This window comes from Temnothorax nylanderi, unplaced genomic scaffold, assembly GCF_030848795.1.
Source record: "Temnothorax nylanderi isolate EJ_2023f unplaced genomic scaffold, tnyl_v1.0 TNYL_tig0785_pilon, whole genome shotgun sequence".
In the NCBI taxonomy this organism is placed as follows: domain Eukaryota; kingdom Metazoa; phylum Arthropoda; class Insecta; order Hymenoptera; family Formicidae; genus Temnothorax; species Temnothorax nylanderi.
In genome coordinates this window covers 42,932-65,000 of record NW_027249847.1, presented here as the reverse complement: position 1 = coordinate 65,000, position 22,069 = coordinate 42,932, and the positions used below count along the sequence as shown (strand labels likewise).

Genomic DNA, 22,069 nt, shown 5'->3' with positions numbered 1-22,069 from the left:
GAAATCATCGCCGAGGGCACGGCCGGATTCGAGACCAAGATTTTCGGTTCAGTTAAAAGCGTAGAGTTAAAGAATACTTTGCATGTTCCAGATCTGCGTTCCAATTTACTGTCTGTCGGAAGAATTACAGAGCAAGGATTCAAGGTCGTTTTTGAAAAGGACGCCGCTTCGGTGTTGGACCGCAACGGAGATAAAAAGCTGGTCGCTGATAAGATCGACGGTCTTTATTTCGTACGAGAATGCGAAGAATCCGCGCGTGTCACGACCGAATCTGAAGTTTCTTCGGCGATTACCACGAAAGTTTCATGGCACAGACGACTCGGACACTTAAATATTTCGGATCTTCGCGAAGCAGAACGCAAGGGAACTGTCCTCGGATTAACACGCGGAGACTTGGGAGACGACCCCGAATGTGACACATGTCTGAAAGGCAAGATGCATCGAAATCCTTTTCCAAAGAGGTCAACGCGGGAATCTTGCATGCTGGACCTGATACACTCGGACGTATGCGGACCCATGCGTGTCGCATCCATGAGCGGCGCAAGATATTTCGTAGAATACATCGATGACTACTCGCGCTGGTGTGAAGTGAGATTCCTAAAAACGAAAGACGAGGTTTTAAAGGCCACTAGAGAGTATGTCACCCTCGTTCAAAATCAAAAGGGACGTAACGTCAAGTGTTTGCAGACAGACAACGGCCGGGAATATCTGAGCAACGAGTTCGAAGATTTCCTGAAGTCACACGGAATCACGAGGCGGCTAACTGTTCCATACAATCCGCAACAAAATGGCGTCGCTGAGCGCAAGAACCGCAGTCTGCTCGATACGGCCCGATGTCTTCTCATACAAGCGGGACTTCCGCCACGCTTCTGGGCTGAAGCGGTTAATGCAGCAAATCATATCAGAAACCGCTGTCCCTCGAAAAGTTTAAACGGGAAGACGCCACATGAAAAATGGACCGGACAAGTTCCCGATGTCAGTTACTTGCGCGAATTCGGCTGTCGAGTTCACTGCCTTGACGGAAAACCGGGCAAGAGCAAGCTTGAACTACGGTGCAAAGAGGGCATCCTGGTTGGATTTTCGGAAGAGTCAAAGGGGTACAGAGTTTGGCTACCCGAGGAAAAAGTCGTCGTCGTATCTCGTGACGTCAAGTTTTCCAGTCACACACCTCCGAAGATCGGGGAGTATCAGGATTTCTCTCCGGAAGATTGTGAACAGGATGCCCTAGCTAAGGAAGACGGACGGGAACAGGATTTTATCGAGGTAAATATGAAACCCTCTAACGGCAATCAACTTTGCGTAGAAGACGAGCACGCGGACGACGACGCCGACGACGACCCCCCTGTGGACGGTGAACCTGTCGCCCGACGACGACCAGGAAGACCAAGAATCATCAGGACGGGACAACCTGGCCGCCCGCGGAAGCACTACAACGAAGTTGTACAATACGTAGAATCTGATCCGTCTGAACAGGTTTTTCTATCCGAAATACCGATGAGACTAGCACTAGCAGGTCCTAATTCGGAGGAGTGGTTCGACGCTATGATTTAAGAGATTCGTTCAATTATTAAGAACGATACTTGGGAATTGGTAGATCGTCCCAAAGGTGCTCAAATCATAGGCAGCAGAATTGTATTACGCAACAAATTTGGATCTGACGGCAACCTGGAGCGTAGAAAAGCTCGTCTTGTGGCTCAGGGATTCTCTCAAAAACCAGGGATTCATTTCACGGAGACGTTCGCCCCAGTCGCCCGCCTGAGTACGATTCGTTTGATTGCTGCACTGGCTGCCCGACACGGGATGACGATGAACCAATTCGACGTAACTACTGCATACCTTAACGGCGAGCTGCCGGAAGAGATATTGATGGAGCCCCCTAAGCAACTAAGGGACATTCTGGTAGCCATAGTGAAGAATGAGAAGGACCCGGACATCAGATCGAAGGCGGAACACATGCTTATCGAATTGGATAAGGGGGACAAAGTATGCCTACTCCTGAAATCTCTCTACGGGTTACGCCAAGCCGGAAGACAGTGGCATGAAAAATTACGCGAAGCCTTGATTGACTTTGGAGCTTCACCTTCTAACGGTGACCCGTGTTTGTACTATAAAGGACAAGGGGAGGACATCGTCCTGATTGCGGTTTATGTGGACGACCTCATCATCGCATCCAGGAACTCCAAGTCGATTACGGAACTCGGAAAATCGCTTTCCTGCCGATTCGACATCAAGGATCTTGGACCTGTCAATTACTGTTTAGGAATAAAGTTCAGTCAGGAAGATAATCGAGTGACAATGAATCAGCGTGGTTACATCACCGATCTCCTGAGTCGCTTCAACATGACAGACGCCAAACCGGTCAGTACGCCTATAGATGTTAACAAGAGGCTCGTCAAAGAAACAGAACCACATGAACTGGATGAAGATGTTCCGTACAGAGAGCTGGTCGGGTGTTTGACGTACCTGGCATTGGCCACACGACCGGACATAAGCTTCGCGGCGAGTTGTTTGGGCCAGTTCAATAATTCGTACGGAAAGGCCCACTGGGTTGCTGCCAAGAGAGTTCTGAGGTATCTCAAGGGGACCCTAGACCTCGGACTGGTATACTCACCTGACGTCAAGCCGTTGAAGGGGTACGTCGACTCCGACTGGGGAAATTGCCCTGACGATCGGCGCTCTTATTCCGGGTATGTTTTCGCTTTGAGCGGCAGTCCCATTTCCTGGGATGCACGGAAGCAGAGGACCGTCGCTTTATCCTCCACCGAGGCAGAGTATATGGCGCTAACGGAGGGAGCCAAGGAATCGATTCATTGGACAGCTATTCTCAACGAACTAGGATTCGAGGAGTTAACCGACATCGAGGTGTTTAGCGATAACTTCGGCGCATTGAGACTTGCAGACAATCCGGTCTTTCATGCACGTAGCAAACATATAGCTATTCGCCACCACTTCATCCGAGAGGCTCTGAAGGACAAACGCCTACGTGTCGAACACGTTTCTACAGACGATAATGTGGCTGACATGTTTACGAAGGGCATACCAAGACTCAAATTCGAGAAGTGCATCGCCTTATCCGGAATGGAGCAGATAACTACTCTTCAATAAGGATCATCCGTTCTCGCATCGAGGGGAAGTGTTGGATAGAACGATCTCCGCTGTTACCCTAACAGCGTGCGCTGCGAGCTCGATTAACCGGATGTTACCGACAGTGTCGTTCCGATCGCGACGCTCGCGACTTCCTTACTTCTCTCTCTCTCTCTCTCTCTCGCGTCTCTCGATCGTAACGAGCGTACACGTCTCTTGCCTTCGCTCACGACGTACGGCGATTACTTGTGTATCTGAAATACATATTATTCTGACTATATATAGTTGTCGTGTTTGTGCGTTCTCTTTTCGCGTCGCTGCCCTAAATCCCCGTCACCTCCAACAAATACCCTGTTATCAAAAATCTTAAAAGTGAAATCTTAAAATTTTATGCTTTTAAAAAGTGAAGCCCATATGGATATGCACAAAATAAAACAGCAGATCAGATAAAATTTGTTTGCTTTTTATTATCCGTACTTCTTACTATTCAAACTTGCTATCAGTTTTACTCTGCGCACATCTGGACCTTTCCTTCTTAAATTGTTCAATAAAAAACTTTTTACTGAGAAATAATTATAATATAACGTACAGTATTTTTATAACGTATGTGAACTGTATATAATTGTATCATGTGTGGATCGCGAGGAACAACCTGTAAATGATAAATAATCTAAAATAATAAATAGTAATATAATTTTTCTTTCATCAAATAAGCTATTATTTTGTAAATAATATTAAAAAATATGAAGTATTAATGTATTAAAAAAAAAAGAGAAATATTCTTTTGTATTTAAAATGTATTTAAAAGAAAAAAAATAATCTAAAACAATAAATTGTAATATAATTTTTCTTTCATCAAATAAGCTATTATTTTGTAAATAATATTAAAAAATATGAAGTATTAATGTATTAAAAAAAAAAAGAAATATTCTTTCCAAAAGCATCTTACTGCAAAAGTTCCATCGACAAAAATTTCTGTAGTTGTCTTTAAGATATTAATAAGTACATCAGTCGAAAATATAACAGCCATGCTACCATCCTGTGCAATTACACTTCCTTTATAAAAATCCTTAATCCACTCGTATTTAATTAAATCGGTAGCCAAGGCTTGAAATGTACGTGGTATAGGAGGTCTTTGTTTATTTCGTTCTCGAGCCATTACACTTCTCATAGAACTATACGATATATGTGTAGCTACTTCTGGATTTCTAAAATAATTAATGTTATTAAATTGAAAGATCAAATTAAAAAAATCCAATTTATTTTCATATATATAATAGTATGGAACAACATACGTTCGGCAAACATTATCAAAAATTTCCTTCAGTGGTAGAAGCGATTCTCGTGATAAACGTAACATTTCATTGTGCATTTTAGATTTTTCCAACTTTCTAGTATCTGGTGGATGTTGATGTAGAGTTTGCACATGCACTTGCCCATCAGTTACCTTTGCAACACCAGGACATCCTGTTGAACGCCGGCTTGAACATCGATATGTGTTGTTCCGCTTATCAATATTATACGTATATCCATCATATATATAAATGGAAGTTCCCTTTTATCTACCGTTAACTGTCTCCATGTTATACTGAAATAATGATAAATGTCTGAACATGAAATGGATTTCCTAAATTTTCCATACACCGTGAAATTTTTGGATTTTTGCTCAAAAATCTCTTGTCCCTCTCCTTTAAAACTTGTATATGTTGTGTATATTGCAAAAATGTAACGGTACATGGAAAATTTAGAAAATTGATTCTATAATGCTTTCTCTAAATATGTTGAGCAAAAATTTCATTAAACACACAAGAACAAATATCATTTATAAGCCAAAAACATGATTAGATTATATTGATTTTTTCATATAACTGAATTTAATTGAATTGAATTCTAAATGATGTAAATAATGCAGGTAAAATCAAAATGGACATTTTGTCTACATAATATTACAATAGCAACTAGAGAATAAAAAAATGTATTTGACAATCAAAGGCATTTAAAGGTAATTATTGTTTCTATCATACATATCCAATGTTAACGCTCACAAATATTGCTATGTAATTTTTATTATTTTAGATGCATCCACGATGCATCTCCACGATGCATGTAGAATACCTTGCGCGAATACATCCCACATAGCACAAAACTGAACAGAAATGTTTCAGAAATGTTTCAAAGTTTCCAAAAAGTTTCTAAGTAACACTGAAACGTCGCTGGTACGTCTAAAAAACATAACATAGAAACACAATATTTGAAACGTTTAGGCGATGTTTGTGGAAGGTTTTTACGTAGAAGTCTCACTTGAAATATAAATTACATATATATTACGTATATTAATTATATATATATCTATATATATATAATATAGTAATTATGTACATATTATATATATATTTATTTTATATATATATATATATACATATATGTATACATATAAAATAGAAGTATGGCCGGTATTCTTTCATTGCCTATAAATCTTTATAATCTTCGAGGAAGCGAATCTAGAGCTAAAACTTGGCGTGAGGCGTTCAAATTAGTCAAGTCTACAAATATATGCAGGAGACTAAAAAAAGTCCGTTAAACATTACATAACAAAAATTTAATATACCCCTTGTAATTAGACAATAAGAGAAAATCTCATCTCTCTAAAAATGTCTCATTGTAATGAAAAAGGACTGTGTATCGTTAGTGGTTCCGCGAAAAACGGCGAGTACCGTATTTTGAATTTGGCGCGAAGCGTTGCGCTGTAAAGCACGCACATATCACGCGGACGGGCGCCGTTACTACGCCAACGGTCGCGTAATTGGCTCACCGCTCACCCCCATTGTGCAAGCACAAGCCGCTACCCATCGACCCTTTCGATCGCGATCCTGTATCATCCTGCCATTAGCCCCGTACGTTGCCGTGCAATCAAGTGCCAGTGCTGTGATTTTGTTATTACGCAGATTTTTTTACGTATTACGTTATATAAAAAAAGAAGATCTGCAGTGACCCCATGTGCCGTGTATGTCAACAAGACACTCAAAAGCGAGGTTAGTGAGGATCTTCCACAAACAGGATTCCGGCCATATCGGTAAGTTTGCTCTTTAAATCATTATTTGTGCAAATATTGGTACGTATTTATCGATATCCAACGAGTAGGAGCATGTGTATACATATGTTAACATGATATAGAATAATTGCGAGGTGCGTTGCATGACATCCATGAAATTAAATTACGCTGGCACAGAATCTCACCCAATACCTTGATTATCGCTTAGTCTATGTAAATATTATATGTATTTGCTAATTGTAAGGTGCATGCACATACTCTTACTCATCGGATACCGAGAAATACGGACCGACGTTTCTATGTTAGTCAGTTGCTCGAATTTTTTCGCGAATCTCGTGCGTATTTCTCGATCGGACTCACTCAGCTAAGACTTGCTCTTTCGCAAACAAAAGACATAAAAACGTGAAGTAAAAATATGTATATTAATATTCATTAAAGTAGTTGTATATTATTTATTTAAATTATTACGTTACAATACTGTGGCACAGAATATGCTATAGAGCTAATTATTTGCGTTGAAATCACACGTAAATCTTATCTATTTTATAAAATAATTATTTATGTCTTTATATTACACAATTATATTACTTTGTGTTCTCAAATTATTCATATTCTTTATTATTACACAAATCTATTATGTTCTCATTCAATTTAAGTACTTCCGTTTATTCCTACATAGACATGAAACGCACATATTCTAAAAGACATATTCGTCGTTTGGTTCATAATGAACGGTTATCTTTGGAAAGAGGAGTACATATAGTAAACAAAAAATTTAAATACGTTATTATTAACAAGGCAAACAAATAATGCACAAGAATATGATAAAAACTTATCGTTTACAATTAATTTGGATAAGAATGCAAACAATGTCAATGATGTTGGTAATATGATAAAACAGAAAAATGTTTCATATCGTGAGGAAGTTAGTAGTAATTCAGCCCTTGGTTCATCAACTGCTGATGAAAAAATGCTATACTTAATAGGTAATGTTTATTTTTTTACATTAACTAATTATAATATATTATATACCAGCAAACAAATACAAAATATTCTATTTAATTTTGTTCTTACTAGAATTATTGAAGAAAGTACTTCAGAAACTGAGTCACTTAGTGGTGAAAGTTGATTTGCTAGATAAACGTGTGTCAACGATTGCAAATAATGAACAAAATACGACATATAAACAACAAAATATAGAAGAAGCAGAATCAGAAAGTTTGGAAGAAATATTTCCTCTCAGGACTCAGGAAGATCTATATTCTTTTGATAAAAAATTAGCAAATAAAACGTGTTCGAGAGAAGTGGTAAATACTTTTTATTTTATATATTTATGCCTACAAAAATAAAATAATATATTTTTATTATACAGGGTGTAACAAAAAGATGGGGACAGACTTTGTGTGCTTGTAGGAGGGTTGATATAAGTAATTTGAGTATAGGAATGCATATTCGCTGAAGCCTCGTTTCCATGCTACACGGCAGTGAAGTTGCCTTTTCCTGCGTAGGTATAAAGAACCTTTTCGGTAAAAGATAGCGAAAAATTGTATTTGAGAAAACTGTTTCGAATTAATAATCAACACCGTATATCAAATTTTGAATCAATCGGCATACTTTGGCGTTTTTGCTTTTGTATCATTAACTGTCATTAAGTCAGATATGCCATGAATCAAGTAGGCCGATTGATTCAAAATTTTGTATATGTGCCTGATTTTTAATTCTGAACAGCTTTCTTAAATTAAACTTTCCTATCTATCCTTTACCGAAAAGACATTTTACCTACACAGAAATTTTGGCAACTTTACAGTGGTGTAGCACGGAAACGAGGCTTCAGCGAACAAGCACTCCTATACTCAAATTACTTATAAAACAACCTTGCTTCGAAACGCGGATCTAGCTCGCGGCTGGGCTGGGTTCGAAGGAGGTGCGGAGGAACGGACGCGAGGCGAGGTTTGGCAAAATAAAGTATATCGTGGTTAGCAATAACGTAACAGAGTTTATTCTATAATGAACGGTCGCGATATTTACAACGGGTTGAGAACACAGTTTAACAGTCGCGGTATGCACAACGGTGCGATGAGCGCAGGACACAGAGTCAGGGCGCACGCGGTGCGCGCGAGAAGAACGGAGTGACAATGCTCGCGGGGTGGCACTAGCGGCCGGATGCACGTGTGTTGCGATCGTGACGGGCGATCGGCTTGTCGCGGGCGGCGCGAAGTAAAGCGCGGTGCGCACGGGCGCGGATACGGCGACGAGATCGCTGTAATTCGGCGCGTTAGGCGGCAGGATAATTCTGGCGCGAGTCCGGCCACCGAGAAGCACTCGGTGGAGGCAGAGTACGGGGCTCTACCCCCGAGGCAGGCTACAAGCGTTTAGAGACGGGGCGGTATCCGGTGAGAAGCGCTCGGTGGAGGCAGAGAAGCGCTCTGCCCCCGTTCGGATAACTCCGTGTGCAAGGAAGCCGGTCGTGTATCGAGGAGCGCTCGGTGAAGATAGAGTATGCCAGAGGCTCTCTACCTTCGTTCTGACTAGCGGGTGCGTGGTGTAAGGAAGCTGGTCGTCTATCGAGAATCGCTCGGCGAAGACAGAGAGTGCCGGAGGCGCTCTACCTTCGTTTTGACTAGCGGGCGCGTTGTGGAAGAAAGCTGGTCGTCTATCGAGAATCGCTCGGCGAAGACAGAGAATGCCGGAGGCGCTCTACCCTCGTTCTGACTTGCTAGAGAAATGCGGGAATTCAGGATTGGTGCGGTCGGTCGGAACGTTGATCAGGAAATCGCATTTAGCGTTAAAAACGCTCGTCTTTTATACCCGTCGCGGCGGTGTTACGCAGTGGCGGGGGTAGCGACGGCGATCGCGAGCGCCGGGATGGTGCGGCGGAACGGTCGGAAAATACGGCGTCCCGACGCCGCGATCGCGTTCGGCGGTCTTCGGTCGCGGTCGGCACCGCTCGGCGCGTCGAGGCGGTTGCCGCGGCAAGTCCGTTCGCGGACTTCCTAATATTACATGCTAAGCGTTTAAAATACGGTGGGCACACCGTGCCCGTTCCTCGCTCGGCGGATGGTCGGCCGGGCGGCATCGGCAAGGTGTTAGGCCGGAACGATGCAGATTTGGGGGTGCATCGTTACACTTATATCAACCCTTCCTACAAGCACTCAAAGTGTGTCCCCATCTTTTTGTTAAACTCTGTATATAGTGTATTATAATACAATTTAATAATATAGATATGTATTATTGTTTTTTTACTATTAATAATCTTTAAGATACAATTATTTACTGCAAGATACTTATTTAAATAATATATTTTTTACAGTTAGTAAATTACTTTCTGTCGATTGGGGGAAGAAACTTCAAAGAAATGGTCACAAATATACTTAAAGAAATTTTAGCAGACAGTGTGGCTGTTAAGTTCAGTTGGGATAGTCGAAAGAAGGAATGTTTTCGTAATCTACATATACTGAAAGAAATTACAAGTTAGTTTTTCTAAATGTTTGTAATGTGTTTATCCATACACATTCTACTTGTGAGTACTATGTAAAATGTCATATATATTTTAGAAGCAGTTAGGCGTCGTTGGCCCTGTCAAGATCTAAATGGAATAAAACCAATAATTTCAAGATGGTTAATAAATGCTAAGCTCAGAATATCGCGAGCTACGTAAGTGTTTATTATATATTGATGACTAGAAGGTATTTAATTTCAAATTAAATTTAAATAAATGCATTTAACAGCTTATTCTTTTCTAGGTCTAAGAAATCCGAGAAGGAATTTTTTACTGAACACATGGATGACGAGGATGACGAGGAAGAAAATACATCTGATGAGAACTAATTTAAAATTGTCATTTTGATACAGAGTTTTAAGAACGTTTTTGTCTTCTGTGCTTTAAGAAATATTTTATTTTTAACGTTCTTATTTGGTAATATTGTTTTATTTCTTAATATTTGTGTTTTTTTGTTTACTTATCATAATATTCCATGTGCAATGGTAATTATATTAAATATTTTTACGTTACAAAAATTGTTTTTTTTATATTTAATTAATTATATAAAATTATATACTTAATTATATTATATAAAATTATATACTTAATAATGGTTTATACTTATGATCTTAAAATAAAATTACCCTTTTTGATAATATTTTGTCTTTGTTGCAATTATTTTATATACTTGATTATAAAATAAAGCGGTGCAAAGAAAAGAATTAATATTAAATATTTAATTGATATATTTTTCCATATCTTTTAAAAATAATCTTACAATCTTACTCAAATACAAAATTATAAGTATGATAAAACTATTTTTTGTTAACATGATCAGTGATTTTTCATTCGGGACTATAAATATCAATCGAAAATATACATAAAATAAAATTAATAAAATTGAAAGTTAATATAAAGCTATATGAGGCAGAACGTTAGAGAATAATTAAGATTGTAAATAAATATATAAAAACAAACTACGCGATCAAATACAATTTATTTTGTGGTTTGCCATAGCTTTTTCCTATTTATCCAGGGTATATTTAAGAGACCGGATATTTACAGTAGCCTGTGATTGGTCCTGCTTAGGCAATCCAATATGGTGGTTTTGCACGCTTAATTTTTTACAAATGACTATATTGTGCGGAAGTTTGTGTCTTATCGTAGGATTAAGAGCAAGCGAATGAGTCCAGAATAATCCTAGGATAAGACACAAAACTTCCGCACAATATAGCTATTTGTAAAAAAGCGTGCCAAAGCCACCACATTGGATTACCTAAGCAGGATCAATTACGTGACTGCGAATACCCGATCTCTTATAGATACCCTATATTTAGCTAACGGTTTTAATTATTTTATTTGAGCGCATGTAATAATTACCAGATACCTCTATACAACGTACTCAAAATGTTTTGCAAAACATCTCAGAGATGGTTGCAAAATCTCTAGGAGATGTATGTGCAACCTTTCATAAATGTCTTTGTGACAAAAGAGCGGACATTTTCACGTATCCGAGACGTATATGAGACATTTATGAAATCTTTTTTGTAACGCTTTGCGAAGGTCTCTGAAAGGTATTTGTTGAGTTATGTGCTATGTGGGATACGACGGAAGAATTGGTTTCCCGAAACTTCTCGTAGTTCTCGTATTATGATTCCTGCACACAATTAGACTTGGCAACGCTTACTGCACGGCAAAAATTGGATCGAGTTCAACTTTTTCCGCGCAACGGAAAATGCTCTTTCCGGCAAAGTGGGTGATTGATTGGCTATTGGCTCCTGCACACGGGACGCGGTTAAAGCGGGGAGCACACACTTCTGCACAACGCATAATGCGTAAGCATAAGAAAATTGATTGGTCCATACACATGTGCATAAGGAAATAGACCAATCAATTTTCTTATGCTTACGCATTATGCGTTGTGCAGAAGTGTGTGCTCCCCGCTTAACGCTTGCCGCGCAGCGGAAGTTGGCGTCGTAGCCAACCAAATCTTCCGCCGCGCGGAAAAAGTTATGGCTCTGGCCCTCAGGACGCGGCGACGCGGCAATGCGGTAACGCGGTACCGCAGTAACCAATCACCATTTTGCCTTTCCGTTCTACTTCTGAAAGTAGTTTTTACTTCTAAATAGTCGACTTATAAAAAGACGGAAAGACAGTCAAGCGGCGCGTCATGCATCATCAATATGGCGGCGAATCTCAAGGAGGCTGGAGGAGCAGAGCTTACGCGAGTGCGAGGAATACGGCCGCGAGACAGGACACGATAAGACGTCGTAAAGCGCCGCGCTATCGACCACCGCCACGAAACGTCGTCGTCGTCGTCATTCACAGTCCTCGTCATCATTGTCTTCCCATTGACTTCCTCCGATACTTCCGATTATAGTTTCTCCAGCAGGGGATCGATTGTGTATCTTGAAATGATTAGAGTCCCTTTATAAGAGTCTGGACAGACTGGTCCTTATTTTCATTGGACGTGCAACACCATGGCGGAACCAATCACGAGCGGTAAAATAGCGAGCCTTAGGAGCCTCTCTCAGGGTGCGTATTATGGAATTTTTCGAAATGGATTCCGATTGGAATTGTTATTTCCTACATCTTTATTGTATTTTTAGGGAAAACAGTATAATTTTGATAGGAATCCATTCCGCAAAGTTCCATAATACGTGCCAGTACACACTAACGATATTGTTACGTGCTTTGCTACAGTGTTACATATGTTCACAGTGTTACCTGCGCAAAGCACGAAATGATATCGTTAACATTTACAGAATAAGTGTCTTAGAATTAAAAGTAAAAAATTACGAAATTAATAAAAAATGACAATGTCATGAATTTATCTATGTATGTACATCGCGTAATTTTCTCTATCAATAAATTGTTTTATACTATTATAATTTATTTTATTGAAATATTCTTTTTAGGTATTTTAAAGTTTTGGTTATCTTATCTTTATCAAGTCAAAATAAAAATATAGGCAAACTCACTTTCTCACAGCCTCTATAGAATTCTCTATCACGATATTACAACAATACAACGATTACGTGTAGTCATCGGCGCCATAGTGTTTTCCTTCCGTCTAGGGCGTCCAGACTAGAGTCCCTATATACGTGACATCCACGCCATGTAGTTGCACTCACAAAGTCTGTCCAGACTCTTATAAGGGGACTCTAGAAATGATGAAGTAAGAATTACAAAAGTGAGGAAATTCATTAGCGTATCTACGATTTTATTTATTAAAATCTAGTAAAAATCTGTTCACTTTTATAATTTTCACCTCGTTTCAAGATACACAATCAACCTCCAGACGTACGCGGCGGTTTATTTTATCGACGTTAAAAGTTGGCGGGAAGTCGACTTTTCGTCATGACGAGAAGTCGACTTTTTGTTATGGCAGGAAGTCGACTTTAAGTCGTTAGTTTTTTGGGACATTTGCCGACTTCAAGTCGACTTGAAGTCGACTTTCGTCCTTAAAAAAGTCGACTTTTCTGCCAAGTCAGTTTCGGTGAAAGTCGACTTCAAGTCGACTTAAAGTCGACTTTTTGCTCTTAGGGCATATGCGCATGCGCTATGGTGTCCGCATTCTGCCCATGGCTTCTGAATTTCCAATCTACATAAACTATGCATTATGTATTTTTATGTAGATTGAAAACAGAAGCCATGGACAGAATGCAGACACCATAGCGCATGCGCATATGGCTTCTGCTCATGGCTCCTACAATTTTATGTGCTTCCACCTTGAGTTTCCACTGAGCGCGTCACGCGTCGCGTAATCACGAGTTAACCAATCAAAACATTCCATTTTATAACATTATTTGTAATGTAATAAAATTGGACGTTTTGATTGGATAACGCGACGCGTGACGCGCTCAGTGGAAACTCAGCCTAATGGCTCTGGTCCACAGAACGCGGCAATGCGGTAACGCGGCACGGCGGCAACCAATCACTATCTGCCTTTCCGTACTACTTTCAGAAGTAGAACGGAAAGGCAAGATGGTGATTGGTTACCGCGGTACCGCGTTACCGGGTTACCGCATTGCCGCGTCTTGAGGGCCAGAGCCATAACTTTTTCCGCGCGGCGGAAGATTTGGTTGGTTACGACGCCAACTTCCGCTGCGCGGCAAGCGTTAAGCGGGGAGCACACACTTCTGCACAACGCATAATGCGTAAGCATAAGAAAATTGATTGGTCTATTTCCTTATGCACATGTGTATGGACCAATCAATTTTCTTATGCTTACGCATTATGCGTTGTGCAGAAGTGTGTGCTCCCCGCTTTAACCGCGTCCCGTGTGCAGGAGCCAATAGCCAATCAATCACCCACTTTGCCGGAAAGAGCATTTTCCGTTGCGCGGAAAAAGTTGAACTCGATCCAATTTTTGCCGTGCAGTAAGCGTTGCCAAGTCTAATTGTGTGCAGGAATCATAATACGAGAACTACGAGAAGTTTCGGGAAACCAATTCTTCCGTCGTATGTATTCGCGCAAGGTATTCTACATGCATCGTGGAGCCTAGGAGGCTTGCTCACTTTTAGATTTTTGAGTCTTTGTCGTCTATATCTCAATAAAATTGACTTAGTCTCTCTTGTCGTCACCATATCCATTGTCTCACACGCTCCTTTCTTCCTTTCACGTCATTCTTCCTCTTTTCTTATTCTTTTCTTTCACAAATTTATTGCAATTACTTACAAGTATTCTTACGTATAATTTTTGTTACTCTGCTCTACGATATTAAGGACTGATGGTGCAACGTTGCAACTATACTTTCTTGGACGCGGGGATACCTTGTGCATTAATATCTGTGGAAAATGTGCAGTTCCACAGTCATTTAGACAGTGTACATGTACTTTTATACATAAGTATAACAATTGATGTAACTCTGTTTTTTTTATCTATTGCAATTATATCTGCGTATAGTGTTCTTACATAGAATTATGTTACAGTGCTCTGCGATATTATAAGGACTGATGGTGCAACGTTGCGACTACGCTTTATATATGGAGGGGTAAAAGCCATAGTGGTGTAAGTCAATATTTTAAAAAATTTGATTTACACCACTACGGCTTTCATCCCTCCATATATAATTACAATAGGTTTGAAAAAAACGTATTATATTAATTGTTATACTTACATACAAAAGTACGTGTACACTGTCTAAATGGCTGTAGAACTGCACACTTTGCACAAGTGTTAATGCACAATGTATTTCCTCGTCCAAGAAAGCGTATATAGTTGCAACGTTGCACCAGCAATCCTTAATATCTTAGGGCACTGTAACAAAAATTATACGTAAGAACACTAGCATATAATTGCAATAAATTTCAAAGGAAGGAATTACATTTATTGTTATACTTACATACAACTTTTACGTATAATTAATTATTGTTACAGTGATCAACGGGGTTGATATAGGACTGCTTGTACAACGTTGCATATCTACGCTTTCCTGGACGCGAAAATACCTTGTGCATTAAAGTGTGCAATTCTACAGTCATTCAGATAACAGTACTTGTACCTTTATATGTAAGTACAACAATTATTGTAATTATTTTCTTTTAAATCGACTTATAAATGAATACGCACAAATACTATACTAATAACTATAGGTACATATACTCTGTATGCATTCTTAAATTTTTTTACAACATAATATTTATGTATGAACAAATTATTCTTTCTAAAATATGTATTCTAGCTCAAAATAAGGGACATCTATTTTTGTATACGTGCCTATACGCACTTTTAGGAGGTAAAACACCCCTAAAAGATCCAATGCTATATGGAATTCAATTTATCATATACTTATATGTGATATACATTATATATTATCTTATTAATAGATACTTTATTAATTATCTATTATTAATTGATAATTTATTAATAGATACTAGTATGTAATTCATGAGAAACTTTGAGATATGGTTTTACTTCTAAAATAATAAAAATTACATAGCAATATTTGTGAGCGTTAACATTGGATATGTATGATAGAAACAATAATTACCTTTAAATGCCTTTGATTGTCAAATACATTTTTTTATTCTCTAGTTGCTATTTTACAATAGCAACTAGAGAATAAAAAAATGTATTTATTATGTAGACAAAATGTCCATTTTGATTTTACCTGCATTATTTACATCATTTAGAATTCAATTCAATTAAATTCAGTTATATGAAAAAATCAATATAATCTAATCATGTTTTTGGCTTATAAATGATATTTGTTCTTGTGTGTTTAATGAAATTTTTGCTCAACATATTTAGAGAAAGCATTATAGAATCAATTTTCTAAATTTTCCATGTACCGTTACATTTTTGCAATATACACAACATATACAAGTTTTAAAGGAGAGGGACAAGAGATTTTTTGAGCAAAAATCCAAAAATTTCACGGTGTATGGAAAATTTAGGAAATCCATTTCATGTTCAGACATTTATCATTATTTCAGTATAACATGGAGACAGTTAACGGTAGATAAAAGGGAACTTCCATTTATATATATGATGGATATACGTATAATATTGATAAGCGGAACAACACATATCGATGTTCAAGCCGGCGTTCAACAGGATGTCCTGGTGTTGCAAAGGTAACTGATGGGCAAGTGCATGTGCAAACTCTACATCAACATCCACCAGATACTAGAAAGTTGGAAAAATCTAAAATGCACAATGAAATGTTACGTTTATCACGAGAATCGCTTCTACCACTAAAGGAAATTTTTGATAATGTTTGCCGAACGTATGTTGTTCCATACTATTATGTATATGAAAATAAATTGGATCTTTTTAATTTGATCTTTCAATTTAATAACATTAATTATTTTAGAAATCCAGAAGTAGCTACACATATATCGTATAGTTCTATGAGAAGTGTAATGGCTCGAGAACGAAATAAACAAAGACCTCCTATACCACGTACATTTCAAGCCTTGGCTACCGATTTAATTAAATACGAGTGGATTAAGGATTTTTATAAAGGAAGTGTAATTGCACAGGATGATAGCATGGCTGTTATATTTTCGAGTGATGTACTTATTAATATCTTAAAGACAACTACAGAAATTTTTGTCGATGGAACTTTTGCAGTAAGTTATTTTGATCAACATCTTTTTTTCTAACACATTTTTTTATCTCAAATATTTGTGATTAATTTGTAGGTTGTTCCCCATTACCCAAAAATGGATCAACTGTATACCATTCACACTCGTTATATAAATAAAGTAAGTTTTTACTTATAAAAGATATTCAAACATTAGTACATTATAAAGATTATAACTGCCATTATTTGTAGGCAGTTGGAACTGTGTTCTGTTTATGTGAAGTACGTACCAGTGCACTATATGAATCAATATGGTTAAAAGTATTAGAGCTAGCTCCAGGACTGAAAACTAGTGTCAAATTTATCATGAGCGATTACGAAGCAGCAGCTATAAAAGTTTTAGAAAAACTTTTCCCAGATGCAAATATTCATGGCTGTTGGTTTCATTATAATCAAGTAGGTTTTACTTTTCATCTTTAGTAATTTAACTATGAAATGTGAAAACGTGAATTATATTTTATAATTTAGGCAGTATTACGTAAATGGAATCGCTTGGGTTTAATAAACACGTCAAATACGCTGTTATCTATGACAATGACGCTTCCACTGCTGCCACAAGAATATTTCATAGAAGCATTAAGGATACTGCATAACTACTGCGATGTTACACATTCTAAATATGAGGAATTATTGCAATTTTTAACATATATTGAGAAAACCTGGTTACCTAAAGCATCAAAAGTTAGCGTATATAATTGTCCTGTAAAAACGAACAATTTAGTGGAAAATTTCCATAGTACGATAAGACGAAAATTGGGTGGTCCTCATCAAAATCTGTGGCTCTTTTTAGGTACAATATTTTAATGCAGCAAGTCTCGTACTTTGTACATTATACTTTTTCTTATACATTGTATAATTTATTTTATTTTGCTTTAAATTAATTTCAATTCAAGAATCTCGATTTTTTTCTTGTGTATCACTTATTTTTAGTATTATTAATTTCAGATAAACTGGCAAAGTTAATTGTGGATCAAGAAGTTCACTTTGGACGTCTACAAAATAATGAAAGTTTAATGATTGTACAGTCACGCAAAAATAAAGAACGTGATTTAAAAACTTTTCAAGCACAAACAGATTTAATTACTGGAAGGTAGTATAAAATAAAATTTATTAATAAAATAATGAAGTTTTATCGGTCTACAAAGTATGTATGCCATAAACAAGTTTGCATTTTACTCAAAATATCAGAACATTTAGTACTGTTCGTAATTTTTTAATGCATGGTCTGAGATTTGTCGATTATAATTTAAAAAATAACCGAGTTTCCAATATAATAATATATTATGTATATTAAGAATTATACACTACAATGCATAAAAGATTGAAATATGCTAAACTGAAACTATGTAGTGCTAGTTTTTTTTTACAATGCTTTAAGGCATGGAGTCTAACTACATAAAAATAATTAATTTTTTAAATAAATTATTTCAACGTTAAGTGTTGATAGAATTATGTTTTGTTTTAAACAAAGCAGAACGGACTTCTGCTTTCCAAACCTGAAAACTGTGTAGAAAATAAGTCCTGTTTTGTTTTATTCTAGGATTGAGGTTTATTTTGTTGTTGTAATTGTACAATAAAAGCCTTATTTAGTGGATGAGTAAAGTATTGAATCCTTCTTTCAATCCTTCTTAATCCTTTCAATCCTTAATATAATTCTAAAAATGAAAAAAAAATGTAATGGATTGATTATTATTAATATACCAGTTTTATTTTCTTAATTAGATCAGACAATGTATATTAACGAAACGCGGATATGTAAAGACCCTTATGTAAAATCTTACCAATAAAACAATAAGTCGATTTAGTAAGCTATAGTAAACAAATACATTTACCTAGATAAAATAAAGAATATAAGTTTAATGTAGACAATGTAGACATACGTACATGAATAAGGTGTATAAAGAATATTAACATAAAAAAACAAGAAATAGTAAATTGTTATTATGTTTTCTATCCTGTTTATTACATTATGTATGTGAAAGTAATAAGCCCAAGTTAGAGGCAGGAAAGAGGTGTAAAGAGCAAAAATGTTTTCATCGCTAATATTGTGATCTACATATAACGTTTGCGTTTTACTTTGCGTAATATGTTACTTAATTCTCAATATGCTTAATATTTATCATTTTTGGAGCATGTACGAACAACAAGGGAAGATTTATGCAGCAATACGTCTCAAAGAACTCCATAAAGTTACACAAAGTTCTGATAAACGGATACAATCTTTGCTTAAAAGCATCTCATCTTTTGCAAATAGATTTATTAATTTTTGTCGATGATTGATCGATTGCTTTTGTGAACTGCAGGTGATCCATGTTGCCTCCTTTGTACCTGAAATATACAGTAATGAGCATACAGTATAATACATTTATCAAACGTATCAAGACAAATCTGATATAATAATTCACAAACATAATTTGATTAAATAGACTATTGTCATCTAAATTAAAAAACTTCTTTTCTTCGTCAGTGAAATTTAATAAGTAGTATTATTTGACCAAACTGACGTAGCGTATAATGTCGTAATTACATTACTTCAATCCTCGACGTTTCGACACTCGTTTTGTGTCCTTATCCAGAGTACTAAAACTACGAAGTCATGTTACAAATAATATCGCAACGAGGAACAAAGGGGCGTTGGAACAGAAAATATATCTACCTATCTCATATTAGTCGCACGTGAATTTCTTGCAGTTTAACACTTTGTCAGAATTTCGAAGTTGTCTAATTGTTAAAATGAAGGAGCCGCGATCCATCCTGAATTATAATGCGATGTAGCAAAAGAGGCAACCGGAACCGGAGAACGTGTGAGAGCAGTCATTCCGAGTCAAAGGACGGCATCGAACTACATACCGAATACACGAGTGGGTCACAGAAGAAAAACAAACAAAGAGAGAAATGTTATGTGGCATTTATGATTCGGTCGTATAGCGGGTTAAGATTCTCGGTGTCTTTTTTGAGATTAATCGTATTATTGTGTTTTTTGATATAAAACATTTCCGCTATCTCTCTCTTTCTCACATTCTTCTCTCTATGCAAAACTTCGGCCGTGGACCATTTGAAATCATGCCCGTGCATCAATCGGTGCTTGCTAACTACAGAGCGCCTGCTCTCATCTTTTTTAATGTCACTCAGATGTTCCTTCACACGAGTTTCCAAGTGTCTTAGTGTTTGTCCTATGTAGGATACATTACAATCGTTACAGTCGATTTTATACACCACACCTGTTTCCTTCATGTTGTCCAGTTTATCTTTCCCGCGTTTTATAATTGAGTCGAGTTTTTTAGGAATCGTGTGAAGGACCTCCAAGCCACAGCGATTCACCGTACGGCGAATATTATCGCTTAAACCCTTAACATAGGGAAACACAATATGTCTCCGGGCATCGAAAGTACTACCGGCATTACTCGAGTCGACGATGTCCTTGCGATAGTTTAACTCCTTTAGTTTCTTGTTAATTTGTTTGTCGATAAATTTTTCCGGGAAGCAGTTATTTATAAGGATGTCCCTTACAGTTCTAATGTTGGAATTGTGAAATTGTTTATCAGAAAGTAACATTGCACGGTCTACTAAACTTATAATCGTGTTATTTTTGTACCTCAGTGGATGATTGGAGAAATAATTGACATACCGGCCTGAAAACGTAGGTTTTCTGTGCCAGTTTGTCAAAAGCCTGTTACCGTTTCTGATAATTAGAACATCTAGGAAGGGGATAGCCCCGTTGATTTCTATTTCATGTGTAAATTTTAGACGCGGGTGATAGTTATTGAAAGCTGCAAGAACATCCCCAATTTTGTCTTTAGGTATTATGGCAATGACATCGTCGACATATCTACGGAAAAACGACAGACAAAAACCGAGCGAGGCAAGGCAATGAGTCTCTAGATCCTCCATTACGATGTCGGCCAATACTGGTGATAGAGGAGATCCCATCGGGCTGCCAAAGATCTGTTCGTATGTGTTTCCGTTGAAACTGAAACTGGTAGATCTCAGTACCAGCTCAATAGCATGCAAAAATTGCGGTAAGCTGAGCTTTGTGATCTTGGAAATGTCCTGCCAACGTTTCTCTATTGCTTTAAGAACTAACTCCTTAGGGATGTTGGTGAAAAGCGCCGTTACGTCAAGGGAAACGAGTACCTCGTCGGCCTTGATCTCTATGTTATTTATCTCTTTCACGAAGGACCAACTATCCTTGATATGAGACTCGGGGGTGCGGATAGAACTTTGTAAATGTTCATTAAGAAAAGAAGCTACGTTATAAAGTGGGCTTCCCAGAGCCGAAACGATGATCCGTAGCGGGAAACCATTCTTGTGGATCTTTGGCAGCCCGTAACAGCGGGGGAGATTGCCGTTCGTACAATTTAGGCGCCGGTAAACTACGTCCTCGATGATGCCTCCGTCCCTCCAAGATCTGACAAGTTCATTAAGTTTCGATGAAATTTGTTTGATAGGATCTTTTTTTAGTTTTTTGTAAGTGGACTCATCCTTAAGCAAATCAGTCATTTTTTCGAGATATTCATCTCTGTCCATAATGACTGTAACTTGACCCTTGTCAAGATTGGACACAGTAGGAAACGGACACAGTAACAATCGGACACATTGCCAATGGGACACAGTGATAATAGGACACGGTAAGAAACGGACACAGTGCCAATCGGACACAGTAGGAAACAGACACAGGATGGTTGCAATCGGACACATCAAGAAACGGACACATAGCCCAGTATTCATAGAGTTCGATCTTATATTTAAGACTGTTTTAAGTACAATCTTAAGATTTTGTAAACCAATCACAGAGCCATATTCTACACATTGTTGTATTCGTGATATCATGCTCCGTGACAGTTTTTCTAACCTTAAAATTATTTCTAATGACATACTGCTCTTTTGCTATTTTCTATAATAATTCTGTACAAAGTACTCTCTCTTTTACAAATCTGTTAAAATTAGATGACAATAGTCTATTTAATCGAATTATGTTTGTGGTTTATTATATCAAGCCTGATCTACAATGTGTTCTTTGCTTCCTGTTTTCTGCTCTTAACCTCTTTGCGACTATCTTGTATTTCGCAATTCCGTCGCGTAACGCGATGTTTTTTGTTCTCTGTCGGCCAAGATAAAAATTGACGAATTTCAGAAGAGACAAATTAAGAAACATCACGTTACGCGACGGAATTGCGAAATACGAGATAGTCGCAAAGAGGTTAAGAGCAGAAAACAGGAAGCAAACGCATTGTAGATTTGGCTTCAGATTTGTCTTGATACGTTTGATAAATGTGTTATACTGCATGCTCATTACTGTATATTTCAGGTACAAAGGTGGCAACATGGATCACCTGCAGTTCACAAAAGCAATCGATCA

At 37.6% G+C, this 22,069-nt stretch overlaps 1 protein-coding gene and 2 pseudogenes across 1 annotated transcript; 1 reads left to right on the top strand and 2 right to left on the bottom strand.

Annotated features, from left to right (window-relative positions):
• Positions 1 to 4,534, bottom strand: part of LOC139785353 (uncharacterized) — a 6,514-nt pseudogene extending 1,980 nt beyond the window's left edge.
• Positions 4,535 to 15,986: 11,452 nt separating this feature from the next.
• On the top strand, positions 15,987 to 17,804 carry LOC139785354 (uncharacterized; annotated as a pseudogene).
• Positions 17,805 to 19,608: 1,804 nt separating this feature from the next.
• LOC139785356 (uncharacterized) lies at positions 19,609 to 21,237 on the bottom strand. The gene has a single exon (XM_071724526.1). It carries the CDS (start codon positions 21,235 to 21,237, stop codon positions 19,609 to 19,611), a length of 1,629 nt encoding a protein of 542 aa, XP_071580627.1.
• Positions 21,238 to 22,069: the final 832 nt, after the last annotated feature.